This window comes from Podarcis melisellensis (genome assembly GCF_964234715.1).
Source record: "Podarcis melisellensis genome assembly, chromosome: 1".
NCBI lineage: Eukaryota > Metazoa > Chordata > Lepidosauria > Squamata > Lacertidae > Podarcis > Podarcis melisellensis.
Window position 1 is genome coordinate 121,972,926 of NC_138528.1, and position 21,585 is coordinate 121,994,510.

General features: G+C 45.6%; 1 protein-coding gene across 1 annotated transcript in view; it reads right to left on the reverse strand.

Annotated features, from left to right (window-relative positions):
• DNAH7 (dynein axonemal heavy chain 7) overlaps nucleotides 1-21,585 on the reverse strand; it is a 153,138-nt gene that overhangs the window by 35,307 nt on the left and 96,246 nt on the right. Inside the window, exons 43-50 of the mRNA XM_081886711.1 lie at nucleotides 19,447-19,793; nucleotides 18,540-18,720; nucleotides 14,816-15,001; nucleotides 10,441-10,604; nucleotides 8,978-9,132; nucleotides 7,491-7,681; nucleotides 5,661-5,794; nucleotides 2,607-2,942 (exon numbers count right to left, since the gene is read on the reverse strand). Of these exons, the coding sequence (XP_081742837.1) occupies nucleotides 2,607-2,942; nucleotides 5,661-5,794; nucleotides 7,491-7,681; nucleotides 8,978-9,132; nucleotides 10,441-10,604; nucleotides 14,816-15,001; nucleotides 18,540-18,720; nucleotides 19,447-19,793 (1,694 nt within the window). The remainder of the gene's footprint in view (nucleotides 1-2,606; nucleotides 2,943-5,660; nucleotides 5,795-7,490; nucleotides 7,682-8,977; nucleotides 9,133-10,440; nucleotides 10,605-14,815; nucleotides 15,002-18,539; nucleotides 18,721-19,446; nucleotides 19,794-21,585) is intronic.

Below are 21,585 nucleotides of genomic sequence, written 5' to 3' on the forward strand. Positions count from 1 at the left end.
CCTTCCCGCCAGAGTGGTACCTATTTATCTACTTGCACTTTGACGTGCTTTCAAACTGCTAGGTGGGCAGGAGCAGGGACCGAGCAACGGGAGCTCACCCCGTTGCGGGGATTCGAACCACCGACCTTCTGATCAGCAAGTCCTAGGCTCTGTGGTTTAACCCACAGCGCTACCCATGTCAGATGGCCATCTAACCTCTGCTTAAAAACCTCCAAGGAAGGAGAGTCCACCACATCCTGAGGGAATCAGTAGCCAACCCAAGACATGGCCATCAGAAGGGGCAAAGGCAGAAGGAGTGTGTTATGGCACACCTAGAAGAACAAGGGTCAATCCTATATTCTTGCCTGAACCCACCTAGCTGCCCACTTCAGTTGACTAGGGACAAAATTACCCCAAGGCATATGTCTCCACCCCCATCTCCTTCTCTCTCCATACAGCAGTGGAGCATATGCCCACGCTGCCCAGGGCGGGCGTGCTCCTGAGGGGTGTGGGGCACAGAGGGTGCCTTCCCAGGCGCACAGAGTAGCATGTGTGCCCTGCAGCCAGGGGCGGAGTGAGCCGCCCACAGGGGCAGAGCGAGCTGCCAATGGCGGACATTTGGCGTGACGCCTACCCACAACTCCCAAGCCTCCCCCAAGCTGACCAAACAAAGGGGGAAGGGGGGAATGCTGCCGGCAAACCGGCACAGCTCCCCCCTTCCCCCGACAGCTCGGGGTAGGCTTGGGAGTCGCAGGCAGGCAGGCGGTGCGCCAAATGTCACCCCCCCCAGTGAAGACACCCCGGGCTGTCTACCCCCACCACCTCCACCCTTCCTTCACCCCTACCTCCATAGATGGGTACTGTATTTTTCGCTCTATAAGATGCACTTTTTCCCCTTCAAAAATTAATGGGAAATGTGTGTGCGTCTTATGGAGTGAATGCAGGCTCCTTGACTTCAGCAATAGCAACGTGAAGCCTCCAAAGTGCAGTGGGAGAGTTCCCCCCGTGCTCCGGAGGCTTCACATTGCTTTCGCAGAAGCCGCCTGAAGCCCCCAGAGCACAGCGGGCACTCCCGCTGCACTCCTGGGGCTTCAGGCAGCTACCCGCAAGCCTTCGGAGTGCAGCAGTCTCCTTGGCTTCAGCAATAGCAACGTGAAGCCTCCGAAGCGCAGTGGGAGAGTTCCCCCCATGCTCCGGAGGCTTCACATTGCTTTCGCTGAAGCCGCCTGAAGCCCCCAGAGCACAGCGGGCACTCCCGCTGCGCTCCTGGGGCTTCAGGTGGCTATCCGCAAGCCTTCGGAGCGCAGCAGGACTTCCCGCTGTGCTCCGAAGGCTTGCGGATAGCCGCCTGAAGCCTGGAGAGCGAGAAGGGTAGGTGCACACCGATCCCTCTTGCTCTGCAGGCTTCGCTTCGCTGGAGAGACACTGCAAAGTTTTCCCTCTCTGAGCAGCACCCCTTCAGCGAAGCGGGAGGAGAAATGGAAGGGGCTCCATTTCTCCTGCCGCTTCGCTGAAGGGGCGCTGAGCAAAGAGGGGGAGAATTTTTTTTTCCTGTTCTCCCCCTCCTATTGTCCGGTGCGTCCTATAGAGCAAAAAATACGGTATTTACTGCAATGAGCAGGAGAAGGATGCTATCTCGTATTCTGGAAATGACATGTAGAGCATCGCCAAAAGGGTTGTGCAACCTTCATCTGAAGACAGGTGTGTGCATTCTTCTCCTGTTATTGCATCCTCGGAAATCCCTCTGTGCCTTTGCAAAACAACCCAAGCAGTGTCCCCGATTATGACAACAGCACCCTTATCTCGTTGCCGTCACCAGCAGCACAGCTGGCCCGCCTCAAGTGTCAACAGAGCAAAATGTTAAATGATGGCGCTCCAAATGGCTGGCAAAACAACAGGGCATAAAACAAGCAAAGCACCCAGAAAGCACAAGGTGGGGGAAGCTGCAAACTGAAACTTCCAAGCTCTCCTTTATTATTTATCGTTCTCAAGCTATAAATGAATATCACATAAAATCTGACACTGAACTCAATCTGCACAGCGCATTATTTTTTAAATGAGTTTCCCGTGAAGTCAACTTAAATGCAATGTCAAATTAGCTGAAGGAACCAAAATTAGTCAAGCTAGCCTTGCTCAATTTTCTCAAGCTTTGTTGTTTAAGGCCTGCTTTGACATTTATTCCATATACTGAATTTAATAAAGGGAGAAAACTGTGTGGGGCATTATTCTGTTTTAAAGATTACGAATTTCCCAGTCACTTCCATATACTTGTTACCTAGGAAGTACCAGGTAATGTTCTTGCATGGTTCTTAAAGGGGGGGGGGGCATCTTAGTTCTTTCAAAACACTGAATATTTTGTCTCCAGTCCTTTGAATTCCCATGAATGTTAGGTTTGTCTACAACAGCTGTTTCCCCCTACAATACAGCAATAAAAAAACTTCTAAATCCCACTGATTTACATGCTTCATTCCCCTGAAATCAATGGGCATGCTTAATTTTGGATTGTATCCTGATTTTTTTCAAGGTAAGATAAGACTTAATTGCCTGCAGCTAATAAGTAATAAGGTTGTGCCAGAGCCTGAATAAACGTGAAAAGTAAAATTAAAGCATAGAAGGATTTTACATACCTGTCTTGTAAAATTTCAGACTTCACAGAATTATCTATGGACATGATGAAAAGGTTGATGAACCAGGTTAGGGAATACTGGTACATGGGTTCAATATTGGCAAGATCAGCAATTGAAAAAAATAGAATTGACGAATGAACTGCAATGGGGCGGTAGCCCATTCGAGTGGCATCTATCTTCTTTTCGGTTTCTTCCGCTATAGCTTGCTTCTCTGAAATTTCATTAGCCAAAGCCTTAGAAGAAGACAATATCTTGATAGCAGTTTCGTCCTCTAAAATATTTCCTTCGGAAGATGAAAGAACTTCTAAAATTTTGTCCTCTATTTCTTTCAGCTGTCTGTAATAAAATCCCAAATTATTCTGTTACGAAAGTAACAAATGACCAAGTCCGCGAGTAAAAAAAAAAAAAAGGATTAGATGCGATTACGGAAGCAAATAGAGTCGTACCTTGGAAGTCAAACGGAATCCGTTCTGGGAATTCATTTGACTTCCAAAACGTTCGGAAACCAAAGCGCGACTTCTGATTGGCTACAGGAAGCTCCTGCAGCCAATCAGAAGCTGCAGAAGCCCCGTTGGACTTTGGGGTTCCAAAGAACATTCGCAAAACGGAACAATCACTTCCGGGTTTGCGGCGTTCAGGAGCCAAAAGGTTCAACTCGCAAGGTGTTCAGGATCCAAGGTGCAACTGTAACTATATTGATTAAAAAACCACAGTGGGATAAATTTATAAAATATATGAGGAGTTTTTCTATTGTGAGGGTTTCTAATGAGCTTTCAATCGTCACTTAAAATGATCTCAAATGATTTTTGTCTCAGTCTAAAACAATGTTTCCCAAACCTGGGTCTCTAGCTGGTTTTGAACTACACTTCCTATCATCCCTGATCTGTGGTACAATTTTGAAGGAGGGGTCAGAGGTTTTAAATACTGGACGCCCAACTTTGGGCGTCCTCTTGGCTGCTTGCACCGGATCACCCGCCCACCCTCCCTGTATTGGGGGGGTTGTTCGCTTGACCTTGCTATGCCTGTCATGGGGTCATCTGCTTTGAGGCAGGGGCCTGGTAGGAATTTTGTCCATTTGGCTGATTGGCTGGTGCCATTTGGTTTTGCCTACTGCGTAGCAAATCGTCACCACTTGTAAGGTTGGCGGTTAGGCATTGGTTCAAATTGGTTGGTGGAGGGGTAAGTGCCTACCCCTCCAATGGTGGTGTGGAAAGGGAATTCCGTTAAAGGAATCCAGGGGCTTGCCATTCTTTTTGTCCTTGTCCCTGGCATCAGACTTGGGCCACCAGGAGCTTGAGGGTGAGAAGTGAGGGACTGAGGCCCAGCCTCATTTTCTCCCCAAAATTTGTTTCCCGCACTGGCTTTCACTGGAATCCAGAAGTCAGTTCTGTCCCCCGGGCAAGGACAGATAGTCGGAACCAATGCCTAAGCAACCACTCACTTGGATGTATTTAAATAAAGTTGTGGCCAAAATCGTGCCAAAAACCCAAACCAAAATTGATGTTTGATGTGTGAGTTATTGGGGGGTGGCTTGGGGACCTCGACACGCAAGTCTTGCTACATGAGCGGACCTCATTCTACATGTGCAACAACTTAGGTGAATCCCATCCAATGTCTAGTTTGGCCCACAAATTGCTATAGCCAACTGCATTTCATAATGAAACCAGTTAAATCATTTTTTTTTTTTTTTGGAATGGAAGGCAACTAAAATAGCTTGTCCCAAAACTACCAAAAGATGGATTAAAAGTTAGCTGTCACTGGGAGGAAGTGCAAACTTTGTGGTGGGAGGGGGGCATCTCTCTTGGGGGCCAGAGCAACAAAGCAACAAAAAAAAAAGAAATTTTATATGAAAACACCTCCAATTCACTTTCAAGTGCCTAACATGAGTCATCGTTAGTCTGCTGATAGGGGCAGACAAGTACTTAATCGTAGGTTTATTCTTTAATTATAGAGATTAATTTTTAAGAAGTGGCTTCGGATGCTGAGTGGATTGCATTTTCTTATTCGGGAGGAATGTCTTCTGGACTATAATTCCACAACCCTCCCACCCCAAATCATCAGATAAATTGTCATTTAAAACTACTGTATTAAGAACAGGCTAAAAAGAGTCCCAATAGACAAACCAGAATTCCATTTGCTCCAGGTAACATTTTTTCTTATTTTCTCCCAAAAATAAAAGGAAAAAGGATCCTGTTCCCTCCCCTCAGTTTTACCAGGGGGCATAAATAGATCCCCTTTTCTCTATTTTGTTCTGAGGGGAGGCAAAGGAAAATGGGGGATACTTCCCAAAACACTCTCTCTCTCTCTCTCTCTCTCTTTCTCTCTCTCTCTCTGTGTGTGTGTGTGTGTGTGTGTGTGTGTCTGTCTGTCTGTCTATTATTATTATTTTTAAACCATTGCTTTTTTAAAAAAAACCCACATGTTTAGGGTTACTCTCATTTTGACTCAAGAAAATCACCATTTTATAGTTCAAATCACAAAAAATTAATACAGTAAATGGACAAAAGTACAAAGATTCACAAAATGTTTAGGGGTATGTGCACCCCTGTGTACCCCCAGAAAAAAGCACTGGTTTAAACATACACACACACACACACACACACACAAGCTTAATAATTAGATTGATTAGATTGTTCAAACCCACCAGGTAATTTACATAAAATGTAAAATAGTTTTAAGAGCAACAGACTTTAAAAAACCAAGGAGACAGAATAAATCAAAATACAGATAAAATCAACACTGCCAAAAAAAAAAGTTTTAATCAATTTACATGTCTGGGTAGACTTGCCTAAACAAAACATTTTTTTAAAGCAGCATCCATTTCATCACAAGATAGTGATGGCACACCCATCTCACAGCCATAAAAAAGGCCACGTGTCTGCAGTCTTTCTGCAAGAAAGCATCCTTTGCATAAGCCATAGTCTGCAAATAACTTTGGCAACAGCTTTAACTAAGAGCATCCACGATTCGATGCCTTCATATTCGACATTAGCCACTTCTCTCCTCTCATCCCTTCTGCTAAAACAAGTTTTCTAGCTAGTAAGATTTCGATACCTTTTGTTTTCAGCTCCTTGCAATATCAGGGCTTGCTTTTCTTCTTCGAGATCAGGTCTCTCCCTTGCGACAACAATCCCGAGAAGCTGGTCTTGCATCCCCTCCGGCGTTATCATGAAGTTTAATAATGTTACCTGCGATTTTAAAAAAAAAATTAAAAACCAAATCGAAACAGGGTTAGCTAAACCGTAAAAGGTAAAGGTAAAGGGACCCCTGACCATTAGGTCCAGTTGTGACTGACTCTAGGGTTGCGGCACTCATCTCGCTTTATTGGCCGAGGGAGCCGGCGTACAGCTTCCGGGTCATGTGGCCAGCATGACTAAGCCGCTTCCGGCAAAGCAGAGCAGCGCACGGAAACGCCGTTTACCTTCCCGCCAGAGCAGTACCTATTTATCTACTTGCACTTTGATATGCTTTCAAACTGCTAGGTTGGCAGGAGCAGGGACCGAGCAATGGGAGCTCACCCCGTCATGGGGATTCGAACCGCCGACCTTCTGATCGGCAAGCCCTAGGCTCTATGGTTTAACCCACAGCACCACCCGCATCCCACAGTGCCACCCGCATCCCGCTCCCTTTCCCTTCCTCCCCCACAACAAACATTCTGTGAGGTGAGTGAGGCTGAGACACTTCAGAGAAGTATGACTAGCCCAAAGTCACCCAGCAGCTCCATGTGGAGGAGCGGGGAATCAAACCCGGTTCACCAGATTATGAGTCCACCGCTCTTAACCACTACACCACACTGGCTCATAGGTAAACCGTACACCAATGCTAATCTAAAGCCCCTGAAATGTAGGCTGCGTGCACACCATAAATTTAAGACACATTTAAAGCACACACACCAAAAGCATCCCGGAAGCCAGAGTTCATACATCACAGCACTATAATCACCCTTAGCAAACTACAGTTTCCAATATTCTTCCAGGGGTGTGTGCTTTAAATATATGGTGTATAAGCAGTGAAACACCTTCTACAGGGAGCATTTGCCAGTTTTCACTGAGTGAAAGCAGTAAAAAGACTGTTATTTTTGCTCCAAGGATTAAGACCAGCCTCTCACAGCCTTGAGTCCACAGATGTTCTTGAACTACAACTCCCATCATCCTTGACCACAGGCCATGGTGGCTCGCAATCAGGGCACTGACTTGGGCCCTGGGATATGGGTGCCCAGGTTATGGGAGCCACCGGAAGTCAGGTTCCGAGGTCTCGCAAGGCACCAGAAGTTGCGTCGGGGGCCCTGCAGTGTGGGTTCTGAATACCCACAACAATTATTTTGTGGGTGCTCGGGCCTGCAGGGTTCCCTATAGGTGGCGCCCCTACTATTAATGATGAGAGTTGTAGGCCAACAATATCTGGGGACCCAAGGTTGAGAAAGGCTGGATTAGACGATGTGTGCTATTTTCATATATGGGCTAAAGTGAATAATAATAATAATAATAATGCTATAAAAAATTAAAGGTAAAAGCAGGTGATCATACTAGCATATGCAACCGCGAGGGAGAGCATTGTGGAAAAGATTCCAGTGGTACAGGATCCGTTCCAGAGCCTCGTTCGCAACATGAGCAGAACGCAACCCGTGCCTGCGTGGGTCATGATTCGCCGCTTCTGCGCATGCACGTGACATCATTTTGCGCATCTGCGCATGCACGGGCGGTGAAACCCGGAAGTAACCCTTTCCGGTACTTCCAGGTCACCGCGGGACGCAACCTGAAAATGCTCAACCTGAAGCAAACGTAACAAGAGGTATGACTGCAATCCTATTATTGCAAACGATATGAGCAATCTGATTATTAAAGCGAAAGCAAACAGCTCCATGTTCCTGTGCAAACCACTCACTTTGACAGATGTTTCCGGGAGGTAGTGGGGGTTTCTCAGCTTGGTTGTAATATAAAAGCGAAAGTCGGGAGCGTATTCAATGGTGGAATCGCCCAAACGGATACAGATGCTGCCGGCCTGCTTGAAGGTCTGCTTCAGCAGAAGTGGCTCAAGAATAGGGTCCAGTTCTTCAGCAACGTTTTCCAGCAGCACTTCGGTTACAACCAGAAAAAAAGATTTGGTTAATAAACCATTAACTCCCTGGCTTACAATTTGCTAAGAGCAGCAACAAAAAGCAGAGGGGAAATAATGTTCTGGCTGAAGCCTGGGATAGCTCAGTGGGTAGAGCATGAGACTCGCAGGTTCAAGACCCATGTTGGGCAAAAGATTCCTGCATTGCAAGGGGTTGAGCTAAATGACCCTTGTAGTCCATTCCAATGCTAAAATCTTATGATTCGGAAGGAAGGAAGGCAGGCAATAATGCAATGGATGGATGGATGGATGTGTATGTAGATGTGTATGCCTGTGGTTGGTGGTTAGGTGTGTTAGCTGTGGACCTATTTGCTACTGGCATGCTGCTCCCATAACATGTTTGTAATTTCTTTGTTCTTTTGTTTGATTTTGCATGGTTATGGATTTATTTATTTTGCCCCACCCGCCATTGGAATGTGGCCTCCAGGAAGGCTGGCAGCATTCAAATCTGGCCCTTGGGGCTGAAAGTGGTTCCTGCATAAAGGTTATTTTTGTACGCTACTACTGCGGCCCGTGTTTTGTTAGCCCCAAAATGGAAGATGAGTGAGGTCCCAACCAAAGAAGAATGGCAACTTAAGTTGACAGAATATGCACAACTCTCTATAGAATAAGAGAACAAGAAGAACATACGTTTAAAGAAGATTGGAAAACGTTTATTGAATATAAATGTTTGGGAAATAATTGTGTATTGCTGAAAATGCTGGCAACATTAAGATAAATTCAACAGTGTAAACAAGTTTTGATGGATGCAAGAATGGGATACTGAATGGTATCTTGTGTAAAATATGATATGTAAAATGAACCATGAAAGAGAAGAAGGGAAGTCATTGATATCTTAAGGATGTAAAACGAGTATTTCAAATTGTAAAGCAGAAAACTCAATAAAAATTATATACAAAGAGAGAAAGAGAGGGTGGTTCCTCAGTCCTGAACTAGACAAGACTAGGCAAAACTTGTATTTTGAATACCAGGCCAGGGACTAGCAATTTGATCAGTAGCTCGATAGCATATATTTCTTGTCAAATCAGATCAAGACCAAAGCAGTATAAAGAGGACTGTCACATGCCCCGAACGAAACGAAAAACAAGGGTTATAAATTAATTTTCAAGTGCAATAAGAGTTCCACTGATCTGGTGGTACTGCAACCAGAATTTGGTCAACTATAAAAGCAACCCGCAGTTCTGCTTTTACAATTAATCATCCTGCACTCTACAAGTTCGCTAGCAGTCTCTGCTTTTCAGGGCCCGGTCGCTTACCAGGTGTGCCAAACTGGACGCAGTTTTCTAGCGTTCTCACAAATTCCGTGTCGCTGAGTTTGATGACGTGCAAGCTGTTTGCCTTTTCCATGTGTTTCACCCACTTGTTGGCTTGGCCCTGAGGATCGATCATGAGAGGCCATCTTCTCGCGTTTCTGGAGAGAAATACATGGGAAAGCACAAAACCTTGCGAACGAGGTTTCACTTGTCTTCTGTGCAGTGCAACCCTTATGCATGTTTACTGGGAAGTAAAAAGGAATGAACCAACCAGAGATGCCTTAGGGAAATGATCCTGTCCCCTTACCAAGTCGGTAGGCTTGTGTGCCCAACAACAGCATAACTAGATTTGATGGGGCATGGGTTAGTAGTAATATATATATATATATATATACACACACACACACACACACACACACACACACATGCACACACCCTGTCCATCTGACTGGGTTTCCTCAGCCACTCTGGGCAGCTTCCAATGTACTTAAAATACATTAAAAAATCGGTCATTAAAAACTTCCCTAAACAGGGCTGCCTTCAGTTGTCTTCTAAAAGTCAGATAGTTGCTTATTTCCTTGACATCTGATGGGAAGGCGTTCCACAGGGCAGGCACTGGGGTGAGTGGGTGGGTACCTTTTTAGTGCAAATGAATTCTTACTACTTTCTCAATAGGGATGATACGCTTGTCAAAACGAAGAGCCCATAAATTAATTCTGAGTGAATTAATTAAATCAAATCAAATTAAATCTGAACGAACCAGATTTAATTCCTTTTCACAGTTTGTTCCTGTCCCTGTCTCAAAACTTGGGCATGCAGCCCTCTGAAGCCTGGCCATGGGGCAATGTGACCCTCAAACCAAAAAACACTCAGCATCCCTGGTTTAGAGTACAGTGGTAACCTGGTTCTCAAACTTAATCCGTTCTGGAAGTCCGTTCCAAAACCAAAGCATTCCAAAACCAAGGTGGGCTTTCCCATAGAAAGTAATGCAAAATGGATTGATCTGTTCCAGACTTTTAAAAACAACCCCTAAAACAGCAATTTAAAATGAAACAATAAACAATGTACGGCAGTCACACAATCTATCAATCAGTAGCTGAACTGGGTTCCACAGTCACAAAAACAAAACAAAACAAACCCACAAAAACAAAAACGCAAAATAAATAGCAAAAACAAACAGACCTCAGCGTAACATTCAAAACACAAGCGTGGCACTCAAATCGGAAGCGTAACACTCAAAATGGAGCATGTTCGGCTTCCGAAAAAGGTTCGCAAACCGGAACACTTACTTCCGGGTTTGCGGTGTTTGGGTTCCAAGTTGTTTGAATACCAAGGCGTTTGAGAACCAAGGTACTACTGTATTCCTTCCAGCAGTGGCTGAAATTATATTTTTTTTTTAAAAAAAAAAGCTTTTTTAAAAAAACTATTGAGATTAATGATGTCTGTCTGAAACATCTGCTACTTACGAGATAATAATGCCATTGTCAATGGAAAATGTATCAGAAGGCAGCCCGGCAATGTTCCAGGCTCGGATTTTAACCGGGTCTCCTAAAGTTGTTGTTAGAGAAAAGTCATCTGAGCAAGGGATGCCTCTTGCCTTCAATGTCAATACCCAGTCCTGTGCTTGGTTCTGCAAGGGAAGGGCGCCAAGTGTTAGCCAAAGTCACCTTCGGCCACTGCTAGATCTGCATGAGAAGCAATGCCAGTCTCATGGCAGTCCAAAGCGTTAGAGCTCACTGCCAAAGTCTTCTCGCCCTTGGTGACTGAAGGGCAAGTCTGTGTGTTCCTCCTTACAATTCTAAACAGTATGCTTGCCACCAGTTATTACGGAGACAATACAGAAATCCAAGAGCTACTTCAAAGTAGAGCTCTCACCAGTTAGAAGAAATCTTAGTCAATTAATCATGGGCGTTTCAGGCAATCAGTTGATTAATAATCAATCCATTAAATCTGCACATATCTGCTAATAAATAATAATAATAATATATTTTTTTATTTATACCCCGCCCTCCCCAGCCAAGGCCAGGCTCAGAGCGGCTTACAAGCAATAATAAAAACAAGTTGAATGATTACAACTTAAAAATAAAATTAAAATGCAACATTAAAAAATACTGAAACATTAAAATATTAAAATGTATCCTCATCGCAGGAGGAGAAGGAAAGGAAAAAAAAAAAGAGAGGGAGGGAATCAAATTGGCTCCAAGCCAAAGGCCAGGCGGAACAACTCTGTCTTACAGGCCCTGCAGAAAGAAATCAGATCCTGCAGGGCCCTGGTCTCATGAGACAGAGCGTTCCACCAGGCCGGAGCCAGAGTTGAAAAGGCCCTGGCTCTGGTTGAAGCCAATCTAACTTCCTTAAGGCCGTGATCACTAGGGTGTTGTTATTTATGGACCTTGAGGCTCTCCGTATGGCATACCGGGAGAGGCGGTCCCGTAGGTACGAGGGTCCTAGGCCATGAAGGGCTTTAAAGGTCAAAACCCGCACCTTAAATCTGACCCTGTACTCTACCGGGAGCCAGTGCAGTTTGAAAAGCTGAGAAGCCTCGCTGCAGCATTCTGCACCCTCTGGAGTTTCTGGGACAGCTTCAAGGGCAGCCCCGCGTAGAGTGAATTACAGTAGTCAAGCCTGGAGATGAACGTCGCATGGATCACTGTGGCCAGGTTGGGGCGGGAAAGGTAAGGGACCAACTGCTTGATGAGGCAAAGGTGGAAAAACGTCGCCTTGGCTGTTGCTGTAACTTGCGCCTCCATGGAAAGGGAGGCGTCAAGGATTACACCCAAACTCTTAACGGAAGGCAATGGCACTAATTGGGCCCCCGCAAGAGAAGGGAGTTGGTCTTTCATCCCCATGCCATCCCGACCTAGCCACAGGACCTCTGTCTTCGAAGGATTTAGTTTCAATCGGCTCTCACGAAACCATCCAGCCACAGCTTCCAAGTATCTGGTCAGTGTGTTCGGGGCCGAGTCGGTGTGGCCATCCATCGGCAGATAGAGCTGAGTGTCATCAGCAGATTGGTGACAGCCCAGCCCAAAGCTCCGGATAATCTGGGCAAGGGGGCGCATAAAGATGTTAAAAAGCATTGGGGAGAGAATTGTGCCCTGCGGCACTCCACACACCAAGGAATGGCGCGACGACATTTCCCTCCCTAGTTCCACCCTCTGTCCCCGACCAGAGATAAAAGAGCACAGCCAGTTACGGGCTATGCCCTGTATCCCCACGTCTGCGAGGCGGTGGTCCAGAAGATCATGATCGACCATGTCAAAGGCTGCTGACAAATCTAAAAGGATCAGCAGTCCTGACCCGCCTCGATCCAGTTGTCTACGGAGATCATCTGTTAGGGCAACCAGAGCCGTCTCGGTCCCAAAACCAGGACGGAAACCGGACTGAAATGGATCTAAAGCCGATGTTTCCTCCAGAAACCTACCAAGCTGTTCAGTAACCGCTCTCTCAATTACCTTACCCAGATATGGAAGATTTGAAACTGGGTGGTAATTGGATAGGTCTATGGGATCTAATGAAGTTTTCTTTAAGAGTGGACACACTACTGCTTCCTTCAGTTCCCCTGGGAATGTCCCCGTGTCAAGGGACAAATTGATAATTTCAACCAGGGGGGTCCGCACAACATCTGGACACTCCCTAATCAGCCAAGATGGGCACGGATCAAGGAGGCAGGTGGTGGCCTACCAACTTGGAGGAATCTATCCACATCAGCAGGGAGTATCCGATTGAAATGGTCCAACACTGGACATGAAGTCAGTCGAGGGGCCTCCAGTTCAGTCACTGTATCTAAATTGGCAGGGAGGTCACGGTGGAGCAACAGGACTTTCTCCGCAAAAAAGCTTGTGAAAGCCTCACAGCTGTGGGTCGAATTTGTGCTTAAATTTGGTTGTCCTCCTAAAAATGTTATTGACCTAATTAATCTAAAAAGTTGTGCCGGGCGAGAGCTAGCAGATGCAATGGAAGCTGCAAAGTAAGATTTCTTAGCAGCTTTCATAGCCATCTCATAGGCTTTCATAAGCATCCTATAAGATGTTCTTGAGGCTCCGTCACGAGTCCGTCGCCATACTGGCTCTAGCTGTCTGAGATCCCGCTTCATTTTCTGGAGCTCCTCAGTAAACCAAGGGGCCCGGTTTCGACCGGGTCGCAGAGGGCGCTTAGGCGTGAGCTCATCAATGGCTGCCAAGAGCCAGTTATTCCAGTCCTCAACAAGGTCATCTAATGAGTCGCCAGGAGGAGCAGGGTCCCGCAAGGCTTGTCGGAATCTATCAGGATCCATCTGTTTTCGCGGACGAGCCCAAATAGGTTCGCCACCCGAGCAGGGGAGGAGCGGGAAGTCAATCTTGGCTTTCAGAGCGTAGTGATCAGACCATGGCACTTCCACAGGGGGGGAGCATGATCACATCTATGCCAGCCCCCAAAATCAGATCCAGCGTGTGGCCTGCTTGATGAGTGGGGCCCAAAACAAACTGGGAGAGCCCTAGTGTTGCCATGGAAGTCACTAGATCCAGAGCCTGTGAGGAGAGAGCGGCATCGGCATGGATGTTGAAGTCTCCCAAAACCAGTAGGTTTGGGAACTCCAAGGCCCAGCCCGCCACCACCTCCAGCAGGTCTGACAGGGTGGCTGCCGGTGTGCTGGGTGGTCGGTACACCAGCCAAACAGCCAAGCTCTCCTTGGTGCCCCACACGAGACCAACACATTCAATGCCGGAGATCGCCAGTGACGGCAGAGCTCTGAAAGAGCAATCCTCCCAGATTAACAACGCTACTCCTCCCCCCCGACCCACAGTCCGCGATTGATGGAGGACGGAGAAACCTGGGGGTATCTCATGCAGGGAGACTACTTCACCTTCCCGTACCCAGGTCTCCATCACGCAAGCCAGTTCAATCCCCTGCGAGACAAAAAAGTCACACATGGTGGCGGTTTTGTTACCTATGGACCTGGCATTGCACAGCACCAATGACGGAGGTGGGCAATCCTTGCTCTCCCTACACTCATCCCTTGGGATATAAGAAAACCTTAACTTTCAACTAGAAGTGAAAATGATCTCGCAAGGAAGCATAGCCATTTAAACTGCTAGCATGTAGTCGGAGCCCCACCAAAGAAAAGGAGAGAAGTATCTAGCCTCTGCTCAATTATTTCCCCCATTCTCTGACTATTCTAACCTGTCGGAACCAAACCTGAAAGTCTCATTAGTGTCTCATTCACTTGAGAGACCTGTGATCCTGCTCTGGAAAGTCCCAGAGTTGTGTTCCCCTGTGTTCCTTCTCTTATCTAAGGAAGTTAGATTGGCTTCAACCAGAGGCAGGGCCTTTTCAACACTGGCTCCGGCCTGGTGGAACGCTCTGCCTCATGAGACCAGGGCCCAGCAGGATCTGATTTCTTTCTGCAGGGCCTGTAAGACAGAGTTGTTCTGCCTGGCCTTTGGCTTGGAGCCAATTTGACTCCCTCCCCCTCTTTCTTTTTTCTTTTTCCTTTCTCCTCCTGTGATGAGGCTGCATTTTAATATTTTAATGTTTCAATATTTTAATGTTGTATTTTAATCTTGTTTTTAAGTTGTATTCATTCAACTTGTTTTTATTATTGCTTGTTAGCCGCCCTGAACCCGGCCTTGGCTGGGGAGGGCGGGGTATAAATAAAAATAATAATAATAATAATAATTATTATTATTATTATTATTATTATTATTATTATTACAGCAAAAACCAACTTTTATTTTAATCTCTTCACTTCTGTTCCAGACTCAGTTAAATGTCTGGCCAAGCTGGGGGAAACCAGCTGCTTATTTGGTATAGAAACATTTCAATCACACAAAAAATGTCATTTATTCCTTCATTCCTTACCTGTCGGTAGCTGGATGTGAAGGCTCCCAGATAAGCCACAATACCTGATGAGATGAGGATATCGCCTGTCAAATTGATATACTGCTTTCCGAGTTCCAAAGCTGTCTGGCTCCAGCGGGTTTTCTCACCTCCAAGGCCACCAAGCAATTTTTCTGCTCGGTCCAGCTTTTTGCTGCACAGGTCAACCTTAAAATCAAAACATAAACTTTAGGCAAAATACTTTGCAGCTATTGTTACCGCAGATTTCGCTTTTAATGCTTCTGAGAGCAAGCACAGATTCATCGATTTTGCCAAGCTATATTATTATTTCTCAATAAAATAAATGGCCTTTGGATTTGAAGTTGCAATGCCTTAAGGGGGAAAAGCGGGGAATAAAACGTGTGTGACAGATTGTCATGGCTGAATTCAGCAAGGTCTATGGCATTTCCATTCTTCTTTCCTTCAAATAAATTATTGCCTTCCGCCTGAAATGTGAAATTGATAATGGATTTATATGCGATACAGAAAACAGTAGCATCTGAAAAAGCAATGCATAGCTCACGAAAGCATTGTGCTGACTTATGAAGGTCACTTTCATATGAATGCAGGCCATGAGCTAAACGCAGGCTGAATTTTCTATCGGCTTCTCAAATATGTCTGCCGATATTGGAGATTTTGGAAACGCCGCACAGGGCTGCAAATTCACACAGGAACCAACATTGTCTGCTGGCTGTGAATCTATGCTGCAAACATTCTTGCCTAATGAGAATGGGAGGAAGAAAAGGAATCTGGGAGAGACCTGGACCTAGGGACTCCTCCTTCTCCCTTGTTTCTTCTTTTAAACTCCCCAGATTTGGTAGGAAAAATTCAGGCAGACAGGCAGAAGCTGTACCTCTGCCAGACTAAAGTCCAACACACAAAGAAGTCGTAGTTGCATGTTACAAGAGAGACTCCCTTGAGTTCATTTTCTCTTCACCTTTATTCCATTTCCAAGCACAATTCAAAGTGTTAGTGCTGAACTTGAAAGCTGTAAATGGCCTTGACCCAGAAGGAGAATCTCCACAGCCATCGTTCAGCCTGGACACTGAGGTCCAGCTCCGAGGACCTTCTGGCGGTTCCCTCCCTGCAAGAAGTGAGGTTACAGGGAACCAGGCAGAGGGCCTTCTCGGTAGTGGCACCTGCCCTGTGGAACTCCCTCCCATCAGATGTCAAGGAAATAAACAACTATCTGGCTTTTAGAAGGCAGGGAAATTTTTAATGTTTGATGCTTTATCATGTTTTTAATATTCTGTTGGAAGCTGCCCAGCTGGATGGGCGGGGTATAAAAAATAAATTATTATTATTATTATTATTATTATTATTATTATTATTATTATTATTCAGATGCTTCCATGTTCCAACAAAAGGCATATCTCTGCATTGCAGGGGGTTCCAACCAAACAATTGTTTGATTCTGTGTTCCACACCATAAACCTGCGTCTTTCTGCTTTGCCTTGTCTTCCTGGGTGACAAGAGCCTTACTAGACAGATCAGACCAAGGGTCGATCTAATCCAGACCATAAATTCAAAGCACTAGGATACTACTGCAACACTCATGGCTTCGCCTAAAAAATCCTAGGAGCTGTAGTTTGTTCAGGGTGCTAGCACTATAGGAGGGAGGGTGGAAAAGGATGGAAAACGAAGACCAACAGCAAGAGGAAAGAGGCAGGAACAGAAGAGCGAAGTGCGGAAAGGTGGAAGCCAGTGTGACTGTGGGAGAGGAGGAGAATGCTGGTAAGGGAGAAAAGGAACCAGAAATTGGAGGAGAGAGAGAGAGAGAGAGAGAGAGAGAGAGAGAGAGAGAGAGAGAGAGAGAGAGGAAAGAGGGCAAATGGAGGAGGATCAGAAAGGGAGCAAAACGCCATACCAAGGACCCCTTTGGGGAAGCATGTCTAATGCTGGCAGGCTCTATGGATCCCTTCTCTATGGATCCCTTCAGGGGGATCAGATAGACCTGTGTGGGAGCTATCCATTGCACACAGACCCTCTCTGACAAAAGACCGAGTTCACATACGGCTTGGAACTGACACCACTGTTACCTAGCATGGCAGCTCCCAGAGATCTCTAGAGCTCATCAAACCTCATGGCCTTAATTTGTCTTCTCTTTAAAGGTAAAGGGAGCCCTGACTATTAGGTCCAGTCGCGGACAACTCTGGGGTTGCGGCGCTCATCTCGCTTTACTGGCCAAGTAAGTCGGCGTACAGCTTCCGGGCCATGTGGCCAGCATGACTAAGCCGCTTCTGGCAAACCAGAGCAGCGCACGGAAACGCCGTTTACCTTCCCGCCAGAGTGGTACCTATTTATCTACTTGCATTTTGATGTGCTTTCGAACTGCTAGGTTGGCAGGAGCAGGGACTGAGCAAAGGAAGCTCACCCCATTGCATGGATTCGAACCGCCGACCTTCTGATCGGCAAGCCCTAGGCTCTGTGGTTTAGACCACAGCGTAGCATTAACTAAAAGGCAATACTCACTGGCCAACAGGCACGGCATAAGGCGGTTCAGAAACATCAGGTAGTACAGAATTCAGCGGCCAGGTCGCTTACCAGAACAAGGCAGTTTGAGCATTTTACACCGATCCTGGTCTGACTGCACTGGCTACCAATTAGTTTCTGGGCCCAATTCAAAGTGCTGGTTTTGACCTATATAGCCTTAAATGGCACAGGAGCACAATACCTCAAGGACCGCCTCTTTCCATATGAACCTATCCGGACCCTGAGATCACCTTCTGAGGCCCTCCTTCGTGTGCCTCCTCCTCAAGAGGTCCAGAGGGTGGCAATATGAGAACGGGGCCTTCTCTGCAGTGGCTCCCCATCTGTCGAATGCTCTCCCCAGGGAAGTTTGCCTGGCACCTTCATTATAGAACTTTAGGCGCCCGGCAAAAATTTTCCTTTTTAGCCAGGCCTTTGGTTGATCTTATTGACATCCAGCACCCTTTTAGAATGTGGCTTTTGGGGGCACGGTGAGGTATTGGGTTACTGCTTTTGGTTTGATTTTATATATTGTGATCTTGCTGTGAACTGCCCTGAAACCTCCGGGTATAGGGCGGTGTATAAATTGGATAAATAAATAAATAAATAAATAAATAATCCCAGCACGGAGTCTTCCATAAACTGGGCATCCCCAAACTCGGGCCTCCAGCTGTTTTGGGACTACAATTCCCATCATCCATGACCACTGGTCCTGTTAGCTAGGGATGATGGGAGTTGTAGTCCCAAAACAGCTGGAGGGCCGAGTTTGGGGATGCCTGCATAAAGTGTCTCTTGGTGCAACTGACTCTGGAGGCTGCCAGGAAGCAGAGTTTTGATTTGATATCCCGCTTTATCACTACCCTAAGGAGTCTCAAAGCGGCTAACATTCTCCTTTCCCTTCCTCCCCGACAACAAACACTCTGTGAGGTGAGTGGGGCTGAGAGACTTCAGAGAAGTGTGACTAGCCCAAGGTCACCCGGCAACTGCATGTGGAGGAGCCGGGAATCGAACCTGGTTCACCAAATTATGAGTCCACCACTCTTAACCACTACACCACACTGGCTCCTGAAGATGGCAAAAGGAAAACCGTCCTCTGCCAGAGCTTCTCAGGATCAAAGTCTTTGAATTTTTAAATGGTGCATCTGATTGTCGGCTGCCTGACAGCCCTGCTGAAGGGCAGGACAGAGACACCCTAAATAAATAACATGAACATATGAGCCGACTCCATGTTACTTACCTGGTTCTCTAGGTCTGCTTTCTCCTGCTTCTTTTGTTCCAGTGTCTTTTGAAGTTTCGCGAGCTTGTCCTGAACTTCCTTCAGGGCTGCCTGTTTCTTTCTCAAACCATCCATAGCAATCTTCAGCTCCCCTTCGGCTGCGCTCAGCTTTATCTTCTTAGGGGCAACAACTTTGGCCACTCTGACGAAATGGTAACATGTCACAGAGACCGTTTTTAGGCATCCACATGTAAACAAAACACAATTTATGCCCCATTTTTGCATCAAGACTCCCCCCCGCCCCGCTACACACAGAGCCACATGCATGGCAATTTTTGAGGTATTAGTTTTTGTACTTCCTTCTCCCTAAAACACTTGTTGTTGTATGCACTCAAACTTTAAAATACTATTTAATGCATTTTAAATCACAAAATATGGAGAAGTACAAAAACAGAAAAGTAACTGTGTTGTAATCTACGTATTAGCCTGAAAAGCATGTATCAGGTTGGCTTACTAAAAGATGCTGATTGAACAAAATCCTTGAGCATCCCAACTAAATTCTGAGACTGTCTGTTCCACTGTCCGGCAGCTATATTATTATTAATTAAATTTGTGTACTGTCCTATACCTGCAGGTCTCAGGGAAGTTCATAACATAAAACCACAATAAAAGGTAAAGGGGTCCCTGACCGTTAAGTCCAGGCCCATTTTCTGTAACTTCCAATCACTGAACGTCACTTTCAATCCCTTATTTGCATATGTGGACGTGAGTGAAAACTATCTACTGTATCCCCCTGCTGGCCCAGGGTGAGAACTTCAGTACATAACAGGTTTTATGTTATTAAATATGCTGTGAGGAAGGCGCCTTGGGAGGGGTAAGGCGACCTCTCAAAGCTGAAATGAATGACTGCTCTTAAAGAAGGACTTACTTATCGTAGGAATCCATGGCAATGACCCATTTGCATAGGCCTTCTGCGGCCGTGGAAGCATTCCGGATCTTCTCCGGCACAAACTCAGGATTGGTGATATACTGTTTTCTAATGATGCTCATGTACGCTGGAGGGATGTTGTCCTTGTCGTACTCATGAAGCGACTGCAAAAATCTCATGTCCCCCAGGAGTTTCTTAGCAGGACCCCAGAAATCTTCTATCTTTTTCCCTGTGCCTGTGGGGTCTGGGATTTTATCTGCCTTGATGCCTTTCAAGATGCAAATTGTTTCCATGACAAGCTTCACGCCAGCGGGAGGGCTCTTCATCGACTTCACAACAGTGATATCCTTAAAATAAATAATAGTTCTTCCGTCTCTAGTTCAAGCATTCTACTAGATTTCATCTCAATATATCCACATCAATGTGGTTAGCATCAGAAATCTTGCAGCGAATGCACCATCAATTTCACATCTCACATTCCCCCCCTCCCCAGCTTTTATTCTCATTCCTACCTTACCTCACCACCATCTACATCAGGGGTCAGCAACCTTTTTCAGCCGTGGTGGCCAGACTATCTTTTTGGGGGTGGGGATGAACAAATTCCTATGCCCCACAAATAACCCAGAAATGCATTTTAAATAAAAGCACACATTCTACTCATGTAAAAACACCAGGCAGGCCCCACAAATAACCCAGAGATGCATTTTAAATAAAAGAATAAAAGCACACATTCTACTCATGTAAAAACACCAGGCAGGCCCCACAAATAACCCAGAGATGCATTTTAAATAAAAGAATAAAAGCACACATTCTACTCATGTAAAAACACCAGGCAGGCCCCACAAATAACCCAGAGGTGCATTTTAAATAAAAGGACACATTCTGCTCATGTAAAAATACGCTGATTCATGGATCGTCCATGGGCCGAATTTAGAAGGCGATTGGGCCGCATCCGGCCCCCGGGCCTTCAGTTGCCTACCCATGATCTACATGTTGCACAAATGTTAAGTTTAGGGAAGCTTTTTCTAATATACACCAAAAACCTATCTGAGCCATTTTGTCTGAGGCAAAATGGCCATTGCAAAACAAAGGAATACTACAAGTACCTACAGTACAATCACAAATTGTTCCCCATGGCTTCTTCCGACAGCATCTGGTATTGTTCTGTCTGCATTAAGATAGATTCCAAAATGTGGAACTGTCACAGTTAGACTGACTAATCAACAACATACCTTTCCTTCCTTTAAATATCATCTTCTTTCAAAGCTGATATTGCAGCCATAGTAGCCAACTCCTAGGGGCCGAGATCCCTTTGGGTCAATTATGCAGGGCAGGGCTTACCTCCCCCCCCCCCATATTTTATGCAAGTTGGCACCCCGACTGCATCTTATTATTATTCTCAAAATACATGACAGTATTGCTTTTGTAAAACTCCCAGCTATATGATTCAGCCATCTGAAAATAAATCCTAAAACGCCGTTGTATATATGTTGCATATATTCAAAACGTTGTATATATTCAGAACACACAACCAAGAAGTCTGTCTGTCTGTCTGTCTCTCTCTCTCTCTCTCTCTCTGGGTTGCCATATGCCCTCTTTTTCTAGGACACGTCCTCTTTTACATGGGTATGTAAAATGAGCGTTGTCATAGCGATCCATTGTTAAAAGTGGAAGTTGGCGGCGTTTAAGGAGATAACAGAAATCACTGGGTTAAAGCTGACCAAAAGTCCAGAGATAGCATTATCATCAATTTACGATGGGGTGGAAGGTTCGTAGGCTAGGAAAGACTTGCTCACAAATTTATTGACAGCTGCACAAATTATTATAGCTAGGAACTGCAAGGAGCAAGCAGCATATAAATTGGAAGAATGGTATAAACAGGTATGGGATATAGCTATTAATGACAAACTAACATGAGCTATTAAGGTAAGATGGGAATACGCAGGGGAAATGATTTTGAGGAGATATAGAGGGTGTTTGTAGAATACGTACTATTAAAATGGAAAGGGGTCAAACCATCACAAGAGGTGTTGAAATTTTGGGAGGTTGGATAGTTACAATGGAATGGTCTCGGGGTAGGGTGCACATTTTTATTCTTGTTTGTTTATTATTATTACTTGGTAAAAAATAAATTTAAAA